The sequence below is a fragment of the Eurytemora carolleeae genome, unplaced genomic scaffold (assembly GCF_000591075.1).
Source record: "Eurytemora carolleeae unplaced genomic scaffold, Eaff_2.0 scaffold246, whole genome shotgun sequence".
NCBI lineage: Eukaryota > Metazoa > Arthropoda > Copepoda > Calanoida > Temoridae > Eurytemora > Eurytemora carolleeae.
Window position 1 is genome coordinate 171,562 of NW_019396137.1, and position 22,598 is coordinate 194,159.

A 22,598-nucleotide genomic window follows, 5' to 3' on the forward strand; every position below is an offset into this window, starting at 1 on the left:
TTCCGATACTGGGGTTTCATAACGATACTCAAGTTTTGGGCTCTGGGAGGATATCTTAAGTTATGTGGCTCTATCGGAGGAATGTGAATAAACTCAGTGCGCACTCAACATGTAATATATATAACTTTTGTGACATATAAAGTGAATGTAAGTGTAATATCAAGTGGTCCTCCATTTTCAAAGTGGATTGTTTCATTAACAATTTTTTCAGAGACAATCAGAAATAATAGAAATGATATGTTTTGAATATACATCAGGTTGCAAACAATATTATTAAAGTTATCACTTGAAATTACTTAATTTTTTGATATTCTCCAACTGATGCACAGGGACATTTGATTTGTCGGTCTTTGGTACATTTATCATTGTTTTATATAAGCATTTTATTTTACGTTAGAATTTATTTAAAACTAGTTGAAGGCCACCCCTGAGTATCCACAAAAAGTTTCAGTCCATTCAGTCCAGCCGTTTGGCCAGCTATAGGCAACATATTTATATATATATATATATATATGAATGTCTTGTTTTATTATATAGATTATAACTTTAAAGGAAACTTAGAAATCTCTAATGTTGTTAAAACCTTACAGATGAATATTTTTGTTAAAAAAATTATCTTGTTGAAAATAATATTTTTGTTAAAAATTATATTTTTCAGATGCACAGATAGGTAGAACAATGGTGTCTAAAATACATATCTGCAAGGAATTGGATTTTAAAAGATCTCATTTCAAATTCTATTGAAGGGAAGTGTAGCCTTTTTAAATTTTGTTTTTAATAAATTATCAGTTGGAAACTGTTACCTCAAGAATAAACCCGGTTCCAGGGTGATTCCTTTAAATGGGATACTTGACATCTTCCATTTTTTGTTCTATTTACCCCTCTAACCCTACTAAAATAACAGTTTCTTTTACTTTTAAGTACAAGGTAGGCAAATGTCTTAATAATCCTTTTATTTATCTAAATTGAACTTAATACATTATTTTTATTAACAATATACATATCATGTCATATTATTCTAATGAACGGAGAACTATTTGTTCCTGCTATTATTATTTCTTTAAGTAAATAATGCTTCTAAAATTAATTTTTCTTGCAAGAAACTGCAAGCAGTTTCTATGTTTATTTTTAGAGTTCAAAATTAAAGTATACCATCGGAAAGCTAAAAGTAAACAAAGAAATTTTTTCTCAAAATTTTAATAAAAATATCCTCCCGTCTTCTAATCTACGGTAATTTGGTTTCATGGGCTGCTTGAAATAAAAGCATTTAGGTTGACCAACCTGTTGGAGGTCATAGATGACCGGTTCAAGGTCAAAAGCCTTCTGAGTAATTTCTTTGTAAAGATCTAGGGGGGGGGGTGAGTATACCCCCCCCCCTCCTGATTAAAAAAGGGGGGCAGAAAAATCCGCAAAATCATAAATTATCAGTTTAACAGTAATGATTGCAGGAGAAAAACATTAAAAAACTAAGATAATTACAAGGAAACTCATAGAGACTCTACTATTAATAAAACCAATACAAAACTAGAAGCTGTGAAATGATGACTTCCTCGAGGAGCTGTTTTGCAAAATGATTATAAAAATACTCTCTTCTCTTCTTCTCATAGGATTATTGATATTAGGTAAGCTGGTGTCGGATTTTATGAACGTAAAGTTTAAGTACCTCTGGATATCTATAAGTTCTGAACTCAGTTACTTAGATAGAGTTTGCTGATCTGTATTGATCTTCATTGTTAAACGAAAATAATTTTATTTAATTAAGCTAAAGACTTACTTTTTAGTTACTTTAAAAATATATTTGTCTTGATGGATCAAAGCTAAGTCGAGCAGAGCAAATACCTAAATACAGTTTCAGGTCCCCGTCATATATGTAATTAACCCTTTTCAGTCTGAAGTCTCCTTTACCCGAAATATTTCTATTTCTTATTGTCCTTTCCGTTTTTCTTTTTTGATTGGGGAACTCAGTTTTACCGATTAAGTATTTTTAGTTTGTTTTAATAATTTTAAATGGATTAGTTTGACTTTTACAGAGAAAATTTAGTTCCATGGAAATTTAAGCTCAGTACTAACAAACACAAAAATAATTTAAGTCAGAAGCCCCACCCTTTTGTATGGAAATGTGGACATTCCCCTTTTAAAAAAGGAGATACACAAATGCCTTAAAGATATTTATTTGTAAAATTCAGATTAATAGTTTGGTGGACTATTTTGATAAATAAAAGCACAAAAATTAACAGAATTGAGAAATTTATTTATCAGCAAAAAGATGAAAAGCTCTAGGTTCTTTTTTAACACTTACATGGCATACAACATATGCCATATCTTAAAATATAAGAGGAAACCTTGTATGGTAGGGTTATGACCCAGCTGCACCCCCTCCATTAATGATAAATGAACCTCAGAGGAATGGGGGATACATTAGGCATCATAGACTTTCCTTCTACAGAATCAGAAATCAATGTGGAAATCAAAAAGATTAAGGATATCCCCAACAGTACTCTCAAACATCATTATAAATATGTATCTCATCAACTGAGACAGATTTATTTGTTCTGGAGGCATAAATTCATCGGTAAGTTTATCATCAAATTTATCTGAATGAAGGAGTATAGGTGCACTAAATCTGGTTATGCACAATTCCTCTTGACCACGAGGATACTTGTCACAATCTAAATTTGATTACATGATTATGATCAGTTATGAATATTAAATATGTATTTTGTAGAAAAGGAAAGATAATGCAATAAATTTAATAGTAAAATTCTATATTACCTAGATTATCAGGCCATTCCATCCCAAATTTTTTCATAAGATCTTCACATCCATTTCGTGCAGCCTGGCAAAGTGACCTACAATGGTAGCTATAGACTTTCCATTTATGGCATGTTCAATTCTATTATTATTGGAATTTATAATTTTTCATTTTCAATAGATTTAATTGATGATTATCATACAAAATTATATGTATAATTATTTATACGTCAGTATCATATGACCAGAACTACCACCAATGGCAGTGCAGTATTATTATCATGTGTCTCCATCTGTATCACGTGACCAGTATACTGCACTGCCATTGGTGGGAGTTCTGGTCATGTAATATGGACGTAAAAACTATTATGTATAATTATGTATAATAATTATCAATTAAATCTAATAAAATTGAAAAATTAGATTCAAATAATAATAGGAGCAAACCTAAGTTACTTCGGCTTCTCTGGGATATCATCGTTTTCAGACTGGTTGCCGAATATGATCTGTTTAAATCTTACTATTTTTATACAAGCATTTGTAATACCAATTTTTGTACAGATTTGACACAGTTTTTTTATCAATTTCTTGAGACAGGAACATTAAATAGAACTCGCAAGGGTTTCAATCAAATCCTATGTAACTTAGGTCTCAGCCTATACCCCATTTCATTTTTCCTTTACAGTCCCTTTAAAATACTCAGTGCAGACACTATGTACATGACATGGACAAATCATGTATGAGCAATCAAATATGTGGTGCTAAACAACATATTTGAATCAACAGTAGGTATTTCAGCATCCTAGCTCAAATCCATTCAATTTGGTTCCTGGTTTGGTACCAAGATTTCTTCCAGTCTAAACATGCTTGATGTCATCCCAAAGCCTCCATAGTCAGAGGCCCCTGTCCTTTTGTAGCAATTATCAATATGAGAAAAACATTTAGACATTTTAAAAAGCAAATACATGTAAAAAAAACTGCCCATAGAGTAAATTGTTCCAGTTTTTGAATATTTTTAAATGAATTACATGTGTTTTCACGGACCTGCAGGGTGGAATAGGTTCATGCAATACAGTACATACAGGAGCATACACAGTACAGAGAAAATATTGAATGTATCTAGAGCACTGAGTCTTAATCAAAGGGTTGAATGTCATAATCCCCCTTCCTGCTTCTTCTTGATCAAAATGCCCTGAAAAAATAGCACTTTCAGTCTACATTGGGATATTTAATTAATTATTTGGGCTTCTATCTGTGGCTGCTGTTGATCTCTTAACATTTAGTTTATGGATCATAGCCCTTATTATGATATTATATTTTTGAGAATTACACCAACCTAGGGAGTTAGGCATTATGGTCATATTGTAGTTGATGTTAGTGCATTGCTTTATAGTTATGTGTTCACATTGTTCACCAGTAGAACGCTTCTTTCTTGAAGAGGTTATTTTACTCAGTCCAACAGCTTGAGGTTCATCTTGAGTTTGGACAACTTTATTTGCTTCAACTGGAAATAAACAACAAATGCGTTATAGGAAAACTTGAAATTCATTATTTATCACTCAAACATTTACCTCAGATCAGATTAGATGAATGCAATTACTTTAAGAGCAACAATTATTACTTATTAGTAATACCAAGTACTTCATAGCAAAAACAATTACTTTAAAGCAACAACACGTACTTAATAGTAATACCAAGTACTTTATAGCAACAACAAACTGTAAGTACTTAATAGAAGCAAACAAACATTTTTAGTAAATTGATTAATACAAATAAATCCCAATACTATGTATGTTCAATAAGAAGAACAAAAGAAAAGTACCTTTGCTTTCAGCCAAACATCCTTGTAATGAAAAGATGAAGAGGAAACTTATTGTCAGAATAATCATATTGCTGTGCATTTCGGATTGGTTCTTAGAAATGAAACATACCAATTTTCTGAAAGCATGAACATGTGTTTTCCTTAAAATTCTTTCCCCCTCATAAAGATTTGTCCATCCCTAATATGCAAGGAGGGTGGCTTAGGTGCAAAAATAACTATAAATCCTTTTTTTACACTCAAAATAAAGCCATTCACTGCTATGAGTGAATGTCTTTTAAGATGCAGTTGAACTACATTTAAAATGAAAAATCTAGAAAAAATCAGAGCACTTTAAACACATTGTAAACAAGGTATTACTTTATTATCATTTATATAAAGTAATCTCACACCTATGTTTAGCAAGATCTGCCTCATTTACTGTTAAAAATCAACTAATATATTTTTTTAAACCCAGCAAGGATATTTTTCCCGGTATCCTGTAAAACTTGATTTGCTGAAAAATAAATTTTGCTAAGTGGACTCTGAACCCCTTGAAAATGCAATACATTCAAAATCAAGACAATGTGATAATTAAAATGCATAAATATTATTTGGGGATAATTTGTTTTTATCCATACTGGCACATTAATAGGTAGAAAAGAGATTGAATGAATGTTAATGTTGAAAAAGATGTGAATAGATCTCAAACAAACATACATACAGACGATGTTTGTTTAGGGTATATTATATTCATGTAAAATTTTTTGATGGTTTAGGCAATTGTTATTGTTTGTAAGAATAAGCCAATTAGTAGTAATATCTTTAAAAGTATTGGTCGGGTTTGAATAATTTTAGGTTTAATTTGTTATACAATAAACCAAAAAGAGAATATGTTCAGGGTGGCCAAAATGTACGGATTGTACGGATTTTTTTTGTAACCCTAAAATTGTACGGATTTTTATCCTGGAAATACACCGTTTTTTTTTATTTTCACTCATTTCAGCAAATTTTTCATGAAAATTTCAAAAAAAAATTCTCGTCAAAATGAAGTTAGTTTAACTTATTTTCTGCATTCTAAATAATATTAGATTGATTAATATGTTTCAATTGACAATCAAAATTCATTCATAATTTTCGAGATATGTCCCAGAAGTGTTCATTTGAGAATATGTTCCAGAAGTGTTCATTTGAGAATATGTTTATCTATCTGTCTAGCTATCTGTCTAGCTATCTGTCTAGCTATCTGTCTAGCTATCTGTCTAGCTTTCTGTCTAGCTATCTGTCTAGCTATCTGTCTAGCTATTTGTCTAGCTATCTGTCTATCCATCTGTATATCTATCTGCATGTCAGTTTATCTATCTGTTTATATATCCTATCTGTCTCTCTGTTTATCTATATGGTTATGTGTCTATCTGTTTCTCTGTCTATTTATCTGTCTATCTATCTGTCTGTCTGTTTATCTATCCATCTATCTGTCTCTTTATCAGATCTTCCATTCAGGTTTCTTCCGTTTATCTGTAAATCTTTTCATTTTTAGTTTAAGATTAACTTTCTTTTAATTGAGTGTGCAACCCCTGTACTACCTCCCACCACGCTAATTCTAATTATATTAGATCCTAAATCTACGTTCCACTCTTTCTAATTATAACTTAATTGTTTGGTTATTAAATGGCCTAATTCACACCGATCTAAACAGTTTTAAAAATTAGAATCAACGCTCTTTAGTTCTCTAGTTCTCTAGTTCTCTAGTTCTTTAGTTCTCTAGTTCTCTAGTTCTCTAGTTCTCTGGTTCTCTGGTTCTCTGGTTCTCTGGTTCTCTGGTTCTCTGGTTCTCTGGTTCTATGTTTCTCTAGTTCTCTGGTTCTCTGGTTCTCTGGTTCTCTGGTTCTTTGGTTCTCTGGTTCTCTAGTTCTCTTGTTCTCTAGTTATCTAGTTCTCTATTATCTAGTTCTCTAGTTCTCTAGTTCTCTAGTTCTCTAGTTCTCTAGTTCTCTAGTTCTCTGGTTCTCTGGTTCTCTGGTTCTCTAGTTATCTGGTTCTCTGGTTCTCTGGTTCTCCTGTTCTCTGGTTCTCTAGTTCTCTATTATCTAGTTCTCTGGTTCTCTGGTTCTCTAGTTCTCTAGTTCTCTGGTTCTCTAGTTCTCTAGTCCTCTGGTTCTCGGGGGTCCAAAAATCGTATACTAGGACAGAACCAAAACAATACCATTAAAAATCTTTATCTAATGAACAATGTGGAAGATAACATCGCTTTTCTAGCTAAAAAGTGTTTGATTCGTATAACTTCTCTGTGCAAGTCACTTTTGAAGAGAAACCACAAAAGAAAATAATTAGTTTTCAAATTATGGAACAACATGGATATCTGATTTATACTTGATCTGACTAAGATTTTAAGGGTACTGAATCAGACATGCCACTCAATCTATGCAGGGTTTCTTAAATTAAACATGAGTTGTTGGTGCTCTAACCTTGAGCTCCAGGTAGCATAGTCTACAGGCTATAATTGCTAAGGCCTGTGGGTTTGTTTTATAATGATAATTATAGTATGTTTGAATTCTTATAGCATCTAAGAACTTCAAACAGTGACCAGGTGGAGAATGTTCTTGAGGTAAAAGCTTGTTTATCTGCTTGTGGCCATGGTCTCCAACATAGATACAAATTTAGATCTCATCTCATTTTGTTTTATAAATGGCCACCTTGACTTACAGTTCATTTTAAAAGTACCAAATATAATCAACATTCCCCTTTGACAACAAAACTGGAGCTAAAGTAAACCACTGAAGAGGAAAGAACGGTTGCGGGTGGTTTTTTTTTATTTTGGGAATGGGAAGTCATGAAGCCAATCAAAATTACTTTAATAGTCTGCTTATATTAATGCCTCGTTTCTTGCTGGAAGCAAGCTATTTCTTCATTGCCAAGATTGCAACTTTCACTGCAATTGTTGGACTATGAGAAATGAAACCATCCTCCTCAGTTTCTTTTCTTACAACGATACGAACGCTACTCACCAGGCCATGGAGTGGGCTTTATTGTTATGTTATGTTTAGTGTTTGAGCTTAAAGATGAAAGATTTGACCCTGGTGGGAGTCTGGTGGAGTACATTTTAAACCATTCAGTTCACTCATCCAGTATATTAAGCAAGGTGGAGTACATTTAAACAATTCAGTTCACTCCTCCAGTATATAAGGTAAGGTGGAGTATATATTGTACCATTCAGGTTTCACCTCCAGTATAGTAAGCAAGGTGGAGTACATTTTAAACTATTCAGTTCAGTCCTCCAATATATTAAGTAAGGTGGAGTACAAAGTATACCATTTAGTTCACTCCTCCAATATATTAGGTAATGTTGAGTACATATGATACCATTCAGTTCACTCCTCCAGTATATTAGGTAATATTGAGTACATATGATACCATTCAGTTCACTCCTCCAGTATATTAAGTAAGGTGGAGTACATATGATACCATTCAGTTCAGTCCTCCAATATATTAAGTAAGGTGGAGTACAAAGTATACCATTTAGTTTACTCCTCTAATATATTAGGTAATGTTGAGTACATATGATACCATTCAGTTCACTCCTCCAGTATATTATGTAATATTGAGTACATTTTCAACCATTCAGTTCACTCCTCCAGTATTTTAAGTAAAGTTTAGTACATATTATACCATTCAGTTCACTCCTCCAGTAAATTAAGTGAGTGTGAGTACATTGATATTTTTTAGTTCAGATATTTAATAATTTTTATTTTGCTTTTTAGCAAAAAGTAGATTGCAATTTTATTTTATTTTAGGCTCGTAAAAGGAGAGGGGATTGCAACTTTTATAAATGTTTTGATATTAACAGATGCACTTTACATGCAGCCAACATTAAAGGTAACAAAATATAAACTAAGCACTAAAGGGTTTATAACATTTGTTTTACAACAACAACAAATTCTAAGTTTTCCTTCTTTTTAAGATTTATATACGCGATTCACAACTTCCATAGTTGTAACCTTCATTACAAATTTTTCTCTAAAAAATCTGCTTCCATCTTTTTTGCCAAATTTAGAAGTCCTTTATTTTTTTTCATATGAAACACATATGAACAGGTTTATTTAGTAAAATATAACACTATAAATTACGTCAAAAATACATATTTCAACATATCTTAATCTATTATGTATCTAAAATGGCATATAAACTGTCTAAGAAAATAAAAATATATAAATCTTAAATGTATAATATGGCATTTATCCCATAAACAAACTGTAAATCAATCAATATTGTTTAGTACATATCTATCCATCCCATCATCATCTAGTGGATGGTGAAGAACTAGCCTACTCCAGGGAGTACCTGGATATTATTGATGCTGTTTACAACAGGTTCATTTTTTCGATGGTGGCTAAACTTTACTTCAATATATATACTTTGCTTGTCGGTCTGTTTTATGGTTTGTTTCTATCCAATAAACTCAAAATGGCTGAACCGATCGGGCCCAAAAGGTGTGTGGGACCTTACATGACCCCAGGGAAGGTTTATGGATGATCAACATTTCAAAAATATGCCTCCAACAAAAATTTGTCATTAAATTTGGAAAATCACCGAAATTATTTTTATAAAATCAGCGAAATTTTTATTGTTGTTTTACAATGTATACAAAGAGAAAATGTTCTTAACAGAAGATGGACGTGAAACGCCCTGAAAGCCTCTAGTATAATACAAACTAAGTGTTGTGTGAGAATAAAAAAGATGCATATGGTCTAAACCACAAAAAAATATAAACTAGATCACTCTGCAAATTGGAAATGGAAAAAGAAATTAGAATTGATGTCAAACTTTCCATTTATTTCTGGCCCTGAAACTTTCGGAAATCTTTTCCTCACCGCCAAATACCTAGGGAGGAATTCATCAATATTTCTTAACATTTTTTTGTAATTTCAGTGAATTCTACACTCCTAACCCTGAGGAAGCTTGTCTGTTTATGCCAAGTGTAGATACGCTAAACCTGAAAACCAATAGGAATACAATAATACAATGTCGATTAGAATGATATACCGAGATACACATCTTACATTTTTGGAGCTTAAGCTAATAACACCTTGATAAAATATGTAATTACAGTATTAAAGACAAGATTGAATCTTGATTATCTTATTTACCTGATGACTGAAGAAACACAAAAAATCAAAATTATTAAATTTACACTTAATTTACGTTAAAAAATTTGCTTAAAGGGAGTGTTCGCGAAAAATGAAAGGGGGTATAGGCTTAATGCGATAAAAAATCTTACTTCTATCTGTTGCGTCTATAAGGAGAAAATTGTTAAAGACGTCTCATACCGAATAACATGGCGTCCATACAAGTTGAGAAAATTGCAACATACGACTTAGACCGTAAAAAATCAATTTAATTTCAAACAAATCATTCAGATATTACAACCTATAGTCATCGATTATCTTTCGCCACATTTGTATATAGTTGATATTTCATACTAGTTTTTATTTTGTTTTTAAAAAAATATTTAGCTTACAACTTGTTTTCGAACATTCCTGGAAAATATGAAAATGTCGTCTTCATTACCAAAAATCCTCGAAACAGGAATAAATGTTTTTATAAGTAACTCTCAGATCATAACAATTAAAACATATTATTCGGTATGAGACATCTTTAACAATTTTCTCCTTATAGACGCAACAGATAAAAGTAAGATTAGTAGCGATCAAAAGCGCTTTTTTATCGCATTAAGCCTATACCCCCTTTCATTTTTTGCGAACACTCCCTTTAATGAAACGTATTAAAACAGAAAGGAGTTGGAGTCAGTACTTTCTCAGTTAGAATATTGGAACCAGGGCCAGAATCATCTTATCTTCAACTTCATCGGAGGTAGGTCAGAGGGACTTTGTGTCAGAGTTAGATTTGGGTTAGTTTTAGCGTACATCCAGGGGATTTTTTATAGTAGGCAGGTCAGAGGTAGGTTGGAGGAAGTTTTTATCATTGGTGGTTTGCAATATTTAATCATGGGTAAGTTGGAGAAGTTCCTTTTGGAAATCGTTTAGATTGACCTTATTAATCATTGGAGGTAGATTTGAGAGATTTTTTATTGGAGGCACTTCTGGATGAAGGGATATCATGTCAAAGTTAGGTCAAATGGTAAGTAGGTTCGAGGGATTTCATGTCGGAGATAGCTCATAGGGACTTTAAATGAGATGTAATGTAGGTCGGAGGAACTTATGTTAGACATTGATTGGAGGGTGTTCTGTTTTCATTTCTGCAAATTCAAAATCTATTTATTTTAGCTTTAAATCTTGATCTTACTGAATTTGTTCCAGACCCTGCTGAGTTCTGGTTGGACAAGGCTATTCTAGCTTCATCTTCACTTTCTACTTATACTTACAGGTCTTTTTTTTCTTTCAATTTTTATTTTAATTTCGCAGCATCCAGATCTATGTAGATGCCGCAATAATACACCGTATTCCTAAGTACTGTATGCCACCTTCTGATCTATACTTGAACCCCAGTCCTTTTGAACCATGCATCCAAAAAAATAGCTGTAACCTAAAATTACAATTACAAAAAAGTTTGAGTCCGTTGAATTCTCCAGAGAGCTGAGTGCACAGTAGACGGGCTCAACTTCCACTCGTTTCTTTTTTAGCAAGATGAAAGAGCACATACGTTAATCAATCAATGCTGCATACTGATGTCTCTACTTATGACAACGGTTTTAAAACAACCTCAAACCAATGGTATTAAAACTAATAAAATGATTAATTTTAGGCCTGAATTTGATGTATCATTACCTCTATCTGTACCTGACTCTCTAGCTTGTGGTTCCGGATCATGTTCATATAATCAATCAATTAATCAACACTCTTCCTCCCGTCGGTCCTGGACCCTGCTAGTCTTCAAGCATACTTTAGATATTAAACTTGCGAAAACTTTACACGATATTAGGCAGGTTTTTTTGTCGTGATCAAATAATTTGTCTGTCAATGGACTGTTGGAAGATATTTCAAATTACTCCAAAGCTATCTCTTAACCCTTTGTCGGATCACTAATGAGTAATGAATGAGATTGAGAAATTCTATTTTTTCTAAGTGGAAATTGATTATGTTTAATTGTGGTTTCTACGTCGATTAAAAGATAAAATCTCATTTAATGGCAGAAGTAAAGAAGAAAATTGTCAAGATTCAAGACTGTTCAAGCTAGAAAAACGAGTAATCTTTATCATACAGAGGTTTTAAGGGTACCTTATTTAATAGGACATAATACAGTGTCAATTAAAATCACTCCTACGTTAGTAACCAGAAAACAGTTATTGATGTTGTTTTACTATTGTTCCTCGGAGTGTAACTATTGCGCTGAATTGCGCACAACTGTTCTTGATAACGGGCACTTGTATGGAATTGCGCGAAATTGCGTGGAGTTTACAGGGCTCGCAGTTGTGCGCAAGTAAAATCCACTTGCGTTGCAAACCCTAAGTGTAAATATCGAGGAATTTCGTTATTTGAACTTGATAATTTCTCACGTCACAATAAATATTTTTATACATTAACGATTTTCATAATCAAAAGATTATATTATCGATTTTCATAATCATAAGATTATATTATCGATTTTCATAATCAAAAGATTTAAAGATCTTGTCAACAATTCTTGTTCATTAGCGGATCAAATAATTTTAACAAAACCATTAAAACCCTGAGCTAGTGCTGACAGTAACGATGTGATATTTGTTGATAAATGTGGAAATACATTCTGTTACAAAGGAAGGATTATCAATCAGTATTGGGGGGGAGGGTTATAGATTTTTTGGGTGGACCTAAAAATGGAAAATTGAAAATTGTAAACTTCTTGACGTTCCCCATTTAAGAAATTTTTCAATTTTGCAAGTAACAAAAAATTCCAGAGTTTAGAAAAATTACTTTGAATTGATATCCTTACTCTAGGAGTTGAATATTCAGCTGAGGAGCTGATAGCCGATTCTAAATATTGTTTTATATCTGGTGTCCCAGGACTTCAGGGACTACAGTTGGGGCAAGTTTTAAGGCTAGGCTGTGTCCCAGTTATCTTACAAGGTATGTATCTGGTGTCCCAGGACTACTGGGACTACGGGGACGTTGATTTTTTTGTAATACCCTTTAAGGTTTTTTTCTAGGTTGTGAACTTTGTCAAACAAGATTTATATAAATTGAAAAATTGGGATTTACGCAACGCTTATTAAGCAAACCTTTAAACTTATGAACATTTAAGATAATTAATATTCCTTGCAAATAATTAGCTACAGGGAGCAAATGATTCATTTAAATCCAATAGAATGTAAGTTGTTAATTAAAAAGTTTCCATCCCTTGAGCATCAACACTTTTTTTAGGTTCTTCAGTGCTTCCATTCTCTGAGATTTTAGACTGGAACCTCTTCTCTATCAGGGATTATTTAAAATAAAAACATTTTTGATTTATCAACTTTGTGTCGTCATAAGTGGGTCGGAGGGCGATGCTGCAAATCTTTTTTTGTGACGTCATTCGAGGCTCGGAAGCTTTCAGGGGGAGGGTTGCGTGCCCCTCCCCATCTTTCATACAAAAATATGAATTTTATTTGGAAAATAGTTTGTTAATGCCTTACTTAATTTGGAGTTTATTAACTTACGAACGCAAAAACATATTATGTAAATAAAATATGTTTCACTGTTACATTTAGAACATAATCATTGACTTATCAATCAATAAAATTCTTTATATTTACATCAATAGACTGAGAGGAAAAGATGTGGGAGATCTTCTGAAAATATTAAATCTGAAATCTGCCAAGGATTATCAAGCCATGAAGAAGCAACTAGGTAATGTGTTTCATATTCTCCAATTTATTTTGTAAAACTAAATCCATTTATTTTGTTCACGAATACACGTGATCTCATGTACAATAATGTTTATTTAATAAACCTCATTAAAATTTAGAAAAATTGAGTTAATTTTTCTTAAAATGATTTCAATTATTTTCATTTTCCTTAATATGTTATAAGTAAATATCTTCTATTGTTCAGCATATAAAACGTCTTAAATTTGCTGGAAATTTTTATGATTGACTTGATGGTTGATTGGCTAGACGGTTGATTGACTGATAGATTGATGATTAGTATTGTACATTTTATTTATTTTATAAATTTAACTGTCAAAAAATATTATTATTATTGATAAGTTCAATTTTGGTTGATTGTCAAATGATTAATTGGTTTTCTGATTGGGTAATTGGTTGATTGATTGATCATTAACTATTGATTGGTCGATTTATCATGTGACTGGTTGATTGGTAATTGGTTGATTTATTGATTGCTATTAATTATTTGTTAGATTGATTGATTGATTGATTGTATGATTTGTTGATTGTAGAACGAATCTACTCAACCTACATGAAATCTCCTGGCACCATTGCTCTCACTACATTGAAGATATTTAACACAAGGTAAAATCTTATTTATATAAATGAGGCTTAATGTACTTAGTACAACAGGCAAGCTGGACAAACCTGTACAAATTTAGAAGTTTTGAAGTCGTTTGTGTAATTACTAATTATTCTAAAAAACACGATATTTTTCCAGTGTTTACTTTGTTTACTTTTTTCTGTTTACATTTTAGAGGGAAAATATATCTCGTTGGAGTTGTGGCGGGTTATAAATGTTAACATATTAATGTTTATAAAGCAGCCTATTTTAAACTTAATAATCATCAAATTATTAAAAATACATGACGGCTTGAATCAAAATGTCCGTATTACCCCGTTTATATTTTAAACTTCACCCCAACATTTGGAAACAAACCCTGCAGTATGTGTACTGTATGAACCCCTCTTCATGGTTAAGTGTTGCTTTAAAAGGAAAAAATTCAGGGGTACTTTTCTTAAACCATGTTTTTTTTCATCCCCCCTTTTAAATCTTTTTTTTCTTCAGCAGATGTTAGGTTTGTTGTATTCCCGTCGAATTTAGTTCTCTGAATAGGTGAAAATTAATGGTTTTCTCTGGAAAATTAATGATTTTTAATTAAATTATTATTTTGGTAAAATAAATGAATTTTCGGATCAAAGCATTTAAATGGGTGGCAATTTTTTTTTTAATATCTAGAGCATCGAGATTATTCCGGCCCCCCCAGATCCTCCCTTGGAAATATATTTTCCTGAAAAATTACGGAAGACATTATCTGAACATTAAACTTCGGAATCTATTTGAAGAATTTTGACCCAGTTTGGAGTCTCTAAGATGGATTGGAATCTTGAAGACTCTCCCAAATCTCCAATTTTCCTTGACAAGTAAGCGTATTTGATGCATTAAAAATTATTAAAAAATATATTTTTTAACAAAACTTATATTTTGAATTTGTTTATGTGTTTTGAGAATTAGCTAATGCATTTGGGCATAAATGCAAAGATGAAAAGACTTGATTGATGGTTGATTGATTGATTGGTTGGGTCGTTAGATAATTGGTTAAATGATTGATTTATTATTTATTGATATATTGATATATTGATTGATTAATTGGTTGATTGATTGATAGGTATCCTCGGCCTGGTTCTGGGTTTACAGCAGTTATCCTTGCCTACGACAGGGTCGACTCACTCTTCCAGATTATCAACCAAGTAAATTTTATTCAAACTATTTTGTAAACCCGGTTTTTACCTGGAAACTAGATTTTCATTAAAATGTCAACCAACTCAACTCATTAAACCAAACTTAGTTCATTCCCGTGGTTCTACTGAGTTCCAAAATCAAAATTTTCGTATCAGTCAAGGGGTTTATGAGATGGACAAAACAAAATAGAAAATAATGAATACTTAGTCAAAAAAACAGGAATATCGTCATTTTTCTTCAGATTTTCAGGTTTTATTGGAAATATTGTGAATCAGACATGCCTCGCTTTCAATTTTATATGAAGTGACACCAAAAATAATGTACTTATTTTTATTTTATTTTAGATTTCTGATGTTCATAGTTTAACCCGTATTCTTGTAATCTGGAACCACCAAACCATCCCTCCGCCCTCTATACAAGCCTGGCCTAAAACAAACAAACAATTGAAGGTTAGAAATGAGAGCATACTAGAAACTTTAATCTAAAGGACATGCTAGGGCTACCTTACTCTAACCAAAGCACATGCTAGGGCTACCTTACTCTTACAAAAGGACATGCTAGGGCTACCTTACTCTAACAAAAGGACATGCTAGGGCTACCTTACTCTAACCAAAGGACATGTTAGGGGTACCTTACTCTAACAAAAGGACATGCTAGGGCTACCTTACTCTAACCAAAGCACATGCTTGGGCTACCTAACTTTAACCAAAGGACGTGCTAGGCCTACCTAACTTTAATTTAAAGAACGTGCTAGGCCTACCTAACTTTAACCAAAAGAACGTGCTAGGCCTACATAACATTAACCAAAGGACATGCGCTTGGTCTTAAATCATGAGTTTTGATGAAGTGCCTGGCGTAGCGCGTGGATTTTCAAAAATTTCCTCATTTTAACAAATGTCACCCCTGGGGTACCCATGAGTTCTCTAAAAAAAAATCAGCCCATTTGGTCCAGCCTTAACCAGCTATAGCTAACACATAAAGATATATATATATCAGCGAAGAGCTTTATTATATAGAATATAATATATCTCTGACCTAATCTAAATTTCAGGTGATTCAAACATCTGCCAACCTGTTATCAAACCGGTTTTATCCCTACCCGGAGATAGACACAGAGTGCGTGTTGTCCCTGGATGACGACATCACCATGCTGTCAGCTGATGAACTGGAGTTTGGATACCAAATTTGGCGGGAATTTCCAGACAGGTAAACAGCGTTGCCCGAGTTACCCACAATTCAGAGACGACTGTAAGGAATTAAACTTTTTTTTCTACATTCTTGAATTTTAAGATTAATAATGGTAATGCATAGGTTAGGTTATAGGACGGTAGAAAGGCTGGTCAGTGTTATTTTTTTTATATATATGTTTTATATAGCCCATATTTTTTTTTGTTTTTCAAGCTGAAGATCTCAAATTTTAATTTTTTTTAAACTTTTGAATATATAAACATCAAACAAGTGTCACATGCACAGAACAGAGATAAGAATAGAAGGGAAATTAGACTATCCCTCGGTATGCATTTTGTTCAGTCCCTTTGAGACTGAATAGGAGATTAATGTGTACAATTCATAAAAATGTTCACACATTATACGGCTACGCAGTACATCACTGTTCTTTTACTTTATTCTACTTAATTTGTTTTCTTGATCTTCCAGTTTTTTTTAGAATACATAAAAAAGAAACAAAGTAAATAAACAGGCACATCAACTTTATGTGATAAATAGTTCAATAGTTAGATAATATTGAGAATGATAAATATAGCTTTTACCAAAAATATCGGGGGCACAGGATATACAATATACAATATTTGGTTCCTGGGTTGGAATGTTTACCGAATTTCAAGCGGTCCTCAATTTAAAATGGTGCATTCCGATTCACAACAGAACCTTACTCCCATTGCAAAGTTTTTCAGGATTGTCGGTTTCCCATCTCGAAGTCACTTCTTAAACCAAACTAGTGGGGCCTGGAACTATCAGAGTGAGTGGACGAACGAGTATAGTATGGTTCTAACAGGTAACAAATAGGGTTTCCTGCGAATAAAAACTGTCGCGAAAGTAGGGTTTCAAGAGAATTTTTTTTCGCAAAACAGATTTGCGCGAATTGTCATTTTTTTTGTCTCCGAACGGAATGCGAAAAAATGCGAAATTTTCGGCTAAAACCAATTTTCGCGAAAGGAACCCTGGAAACCCTAGTAGCAAGGGGTTGCCAGAACAACCTAGCTTTCATCTATCCAAATCTAAATTTTTCAATCTATTTATAAATAATAACTAGGCTTTCAGGGCGCTCCCGTCCCTTTTCCTATGACAGTTTTAGCTTTCAATATTCCTTTTTAAGTCGCCATTATTTATCGTAATCAAAAACAAACAATTTTACGGATTTATTTGTTTAAATTGGTGCATTTTCACAAATAGTGTATGTCGACAAATTTGCTCATCCAAGAACAGACAAACAGATAGACAAGCAAAATATTTATATAGGTAATAGTAATAATGTATTTAAGGTGCTGCGTTCTACAATAAATACTGGAACTATGTTTACACTGGTGCCCCGGACCCACAACAAAAACTAATTAGGTATCTTTATAATCTACATGTAATAGTCTTCATAACGGTTTATTAGGGCATTCTCACAATTATTTGAAAGATGTTCAGAACTTGATTTAGTAAAATCTATTTTTTGTTTTGTTTTTCTATTTAATTTGATGTTAATCATTAGTCTAGGTTATTTTATTTGATTCGATTTTACAATTTTCAGAGATTGGGTTGATGAGAATATGAACTGTGAAGATGTAGCATTTAATTTTCTAGTTTCTAATCATACTAGGAAACCTCACATCAAGATAGGACCTAGGTATTACTTTTTTTTACTTTCTTCTTTCTACTTTCTATTTTCTACAGTTTCTAGCTTTGATTCTCTAGCATCTAGCTTCTAGCTTCTAGCTTCTAGCTTCTTATTTCTAGTTTTACTTTCTGCTCTCTAGGATTCAGTTTCATGTTTTTAGTTTCTTATTTCTAGGTTCTTGGTTCTAGTTTCTAGGTTCTAATTTTTAGTTTCTAGGTTCTTATTTTTAGTTTCTAGGAACTAGATTCTAGGTTCTGGTTTCTGGTTTTTGGTTTCTGGTTTCTGGTTCTGTTTTCTGGTTTCTGGTTTCTGGTTTCTGATTTCTGGTTTCTGGTTTTTTGGTCTGGTTCTGGTTTCAGGTTCTGATTTCTAGTTCTATTTACTGCGATCTGTTGCGCTTAATTTCAGAACTAAGAAACTTAGAAATCTCTTTTTTCAGTTAAAAATGAGTTATTGGCTAAAATCAATAAAAATACGCTAACGTGAAGACACAGTTTAAAAAAAATAAAAATTTTGATTTGATTTGATTTTAACTACAAAAAAGAAATTTTTAAATATTCAAATTTTTTTTAATTCCATCCTCAAATAGGCAAAAGCTTAAAGGGTACCGTTGTGGACCGTTACCGGACATGCCAATATAGAAGTGAATGGTCAGTTGAAGTTTTGTATACCGTCCCTTTAAATTAGTTTGTTCTTCAGGAAGAAATACCGCTGTGTAACTCCGAGCTGTGAGAATGGAAATATGCTTTCTCAAGATTCCGGTCATCTTGCCAGACGATCCCAGGTAGGGACAGAGATAAAACAGGGAGGATCCATACACATCTGAAATAGGAAGACGATTGTGAGACTCAAGCTATAATTTCAGATTGTCTAATTAACCATAAATCTAGCAACATTGCTTTAAAACATCATCATATACACAAAGTTGCTAAAATGTCGTCTTCCTATTCTACAGCTTTATGAGTAAAAGTGGAATAAAAATTATGTATTCCTCTGCATAAATGTCGTCTTCCTATCCTACAGTAGTATTGGTGAAACTGAAATAAAAATCATGTATTCCTCTGCTTAAATGTCGTCTTCCTATTCTACAGCTTTATTGGTAAAACTGGAATAAAAATTATGTATTCCTCTGCTTAAATTTCATGGGAATAGAGAAGTAATAAATGTCTATTTGTCATGTTGAAGGTGGCAACATTTATCAACATTAATTATAAGCCAGGATTTAACCGATATTTTACACTGATTTCTCACAAACAATGACGATGTTCTCGTAGTTTCGATTTACACTGAAGAGAATTTGGCGAAATTTTCGTTTATATTTTACTCGGATTTTTTTTAATCTGGAGGAAATGACGAGAGGGAAAATAATATTATTTAGACCTATTTTATCACATACATTCGTACTTATATTACATACATTGCTGCTTATATGCAATTTTACGTTTTAGTGCGTTGACAAGTTCTCCAAGCTGTATGGTTTCATGCCTCTCAAAAGTGTAGAATATAGGTAAAAATACTTGTATATAATGTTAAATAGTTACGAGATCTAGCAATACACAATTTACTCTTCTTCTTAATCTTAATGCTGCTTAATTTGTTTTAAACTCCTACCCATAAAATCAAGAATTATCGATTCAATTGTAACTTCATGCAAATATGGCAATGTCCGATTCTCAACGGTACCTGTGAAATATTTTAAATCAGATCAATTATATTGATGATATTTTCGTTTTTTCTAGTTTAAAAGTGAATTCTGGTAATTTGCGTTTTTCTGAACTAGAAATGCGGAAGTCACTTTTGTATAGAAACCACAATGGAAAATATCAGTGTTTTCAAAATTATAAGCATTAATATCATTAATAATTAATCGGACGAAGGATACTGTTTCTAAAGTCTCTAAAATACACGAGTTTAAAGATGTTATTTTTTACATATTTTGTTTTAGGTTAGATCCAACCTTATATAAAGAGACTGTTCCTGATTCTATGAATCCGTATTCACATCTAGGAATATGTTTATCTCACTTATACTTATCTTTTTTTTATTTATTCAATAAACCTTAGAAAAATAAGGCAGGGAAACAGAAAATTTCAAGGAATTTATAAAGATTAAGATTTTTGGTAAAAATTAGAATCTTACACAAAAAACTTTGCCCCCCCCCCCCCCCCAAACCCTCAGTTTCTTCACAATATATCAAACCCTAGACAAAGTGAAAATAAATATATGTTGCTTCAGGACCTCTCTAGTTCTTGTTCATGTTCAGGCCCTCTCTAATTCATGTTCATGTTTATGTTCATGTTCAGGCCCTCTCTAGTTCATGTTCATGTTAATGTTTATGGTCACGTTCAGGCCCTCTCTAGTTCACGTTCAGACCCTCTCTAGTTCATGTTCATGTTGTAACACGTTTCTTATAACCAACTAATAGATTAACTTTTTGCATGTTTTTTAATGTTATTTATTATAAATAAACTGGAGATAGTTAATTAGTGTACTGTACGGGAAAGAATAATATTAGACTTCAATACTGTGACTGTCCGAGCCTCTGTAGAGTAAAAAGTAGATGTTAGTTCCACGTTTTATTTTAAATATATTTCGGTCTAGGTTGACCCTCGTCAGTTTTAAAGATATAACATCAAAATCGATATTAAAAACCACAAGAAAATAAACAAAAAAGATCATTTAAAATATTTAAAATGGGCTGTCAATCGGACAAAAAGTTAACTAACTCAGATCATGAGATGGAAAAAAGATAATTTGTAAATATCAATATCAAACTTTTGTTTCTCAATTCTTACACATTGACTTAAATAGAATGTAAAAAAAAATAATGATGCCAATTCATCCTAGGACAAGGGCGTAATTGTTTGAATCCAATAAGATTCCGTCTAAACGCAATAAATCAGAAACTTTATATTTTTAAAGGAAGAGACCGGCTAGACATGGTAGTTGAGCTGAGAGTGCAGAATTGTTGAGAAACATTTTAGGTTTCATTAGATAACAACGAGACGCTTTTACGGTGTGTATTTGCTGTGCACAATATCGATTTTAAGAATTCTCCTATTTGGAGGATAATTTTCAATAATTGAATAACGACGACGATAAATGTAACAAAAATTCCCCGTCTCAGGCTAATAACTCAAAAAGTATTTGACCTGCAGCTTTGAAATTTTAGGTCAGAAGTCTTGGAGTAATTCCGCGCCTGCGTGTAAAGTTTCAAGGCTGCAGCTTCAAAACTGTAGGCGTGAGCCCAATTAAAATTCTAAAGTAAACTAAAAAGAGGGTAGAGAATTCAGATTTCTCAATAGAAATTTTACAATAAATCATATGTTAGAATAAATTATTTCTTTTTCGTCGTTACATTGAATTTATAATCTTTTATGAATTTGTTCGCAGATTTCTGCAAATTCTTTAAGAGTTGTTTTTTCAATAATAATTCCAGAAAATCTACAGAAAATGTTTGTGAATGATAAGAAATTACAAAAACTAATAACTAAATAAGATTACTTATTATCCATGATAAAGAGTTAATTTTCTCAAAAACATCCCTCCCAAATGGAAAATCTGTGCGGATTTTAAAGATTAAATTTGCGCTCGTTCTAAACATTTATACACGGTTAAAACGTGTCTCAAATTCATAAGTGAAAGGTCTCAAATGAGCCCTAGCAAATTTCTCTTTCACTAGTGCATTCTTTTTTTCATATTGCAATTTTTATATAACTAAGTAATTGAGTGATGTTATCTTTTAATTAATTTTTTCTTCTGACATCATGTTAGCCCCTTTTAATTATTGTTTCTTCTTCTAACTTTTATTATTAGTTTTTTTTCCTTTTTCCCTTTCCCTTTCCCTATTTATCTGTCTCCTCTTTTTAAACCTGAATCTCGCAATAATGATCCATTAGATTGTTTTATTTATTTTTTCTACATTTTTAGTTTCTAAGATTTTTGTGCCCCCCCCCCCATGTGTGTTCAGATATTTGTGTAATCGGAATTTGACCCCCTTCACCATAATAATAGGAATGTCTAAAGGGAGTGCCCGGCAATGTTTGGTAGCTGAACTGACAATGTAGTATTTTAGAGAAATTTTTAGGAATCATTTGTGACCTTTCACGGTGCATATTTGTTCAGCAAGGGAGCGAATTAAATCTTTAAAATCATCATAGATTGTTAATTTTGAAAGGAATGATTTTTTAATCGGTTTTTAAAAAACTATTCCAATAGTGACGACGAAAAATGTAGTAAAATTTCTACAGTAAACAAACTAGTTGTTAAGGAACCGGTTGAGAAAATGAGAATTAACTTTTATTCAGTTATTGGTTTCTGTAATTTCTCATTGTTAATAAATATTTTCCCTAGATTTTCTCGAATTTTATTGATTGAGAAAATTTCAATTGAGAAAAAATTTGTTCCTAAATATCTAATAAGTTTACTGTCGGAATTTTTTATATTTTTGTCGTCATTTAATGATTTTTTAAAAAATCGATTCTCGAAACGTAATCAACCTTCTGGATTTTTTTGAACGTCGACTTTGGACTCAAACTCAGTAATTAAACATCATTAAAACCTTTTATATGTCTCAAATGAATCCTAAACAAATTCTCCACAA

General features: G+C 32.2%; 2 protein-coding genes across 3 annotated transcripts; one reads left to right on the forward strand and one right to left on the reverse strand.

Annotated features, from left to right (window-relative positions):
• Positions 1 to 537: 537 nt before the first annotated feature.
• LOC111696021 (exostosin-2) lies at positions 538 to 20,478 on the forward strand. 2 transcript variants are annotated; one of them, XM_023465539.1, is made up of 25 exons: positions 538 to 705; positions 1,529 to 1,622; positions 7,597 to 7,691; positions 8,344 to 8,425; positions 8,826 to 8,919; positions 9,479 to 9,556; positions 10,341 to 10,420; positions 10,867 to 10,933; positions 11,312 to 11,488; positions 12,245 to 12,303; positions 12,484 to 12,612; positions 12,907 to 12,961; positions 13,286 to 13,371; positions 13,922 to 13,994; positions 14,757 to 14,834; positions 15,080 to 15,161; positions 15,498 to 15,602; positions 16,205 to 16,359; positions 17,067 to 17,167; positions 17,655 to 17,727; positions 17,909 to 18,004; positions 18,695 to 18,779; positions 19,444 to 19,502; positions 19,941 to 20,002; positions 20,231 to 20,478. In XM_023465539.1, exons 2-25 carry the CDS (start codon positions 1,571 to 1,573, stop codon positions 20,239 to 20,241), a joined length of 2,034 nt encoding a protein of 677 aa, XP_023321307.1. In that variant the 5' UTR covers positions 538 to 705; positions 1,529 to 1,570; the 3' UTR covers positions 20,242 to 20,478. The 2 variants fall into 2 exon arrangements, with proteins under 2 accessions (XP_023321307.1, XP_023321308.1); XM_023465540.1 differs by lacking the exon at positions 538 to 705 and having other exon boundaries at positions 1,448 to 1,622.
• Positions 2,156 to 4,707, reverse strand: LOC111696023 (protein mom-5). The gene is made up of 5 exons (XM_023465542.1): positions 4,574 to 4,707; positions 4,088 to 4,255; positions 3,796 to 3,943; positions 2,773 to 2,849; positions 2,156 to 2,669 (listed from the first exon to the last, which is right to left on the reverse strand). Exons 1-5 carry the CDS (start codon positions 4,650 to 4,652, stop codon positions 2,449 to 2,451), a joined length of 693 nt encoding a protein of 230 aa, XP_023321310.1. The 5' UTR covers positions 4,653 to 4,707; the 3' UTR covers positions 2,156 to 2,448.
• Positions 20,479 to 22,598: the final 2,120 nt, after the last annotated feature.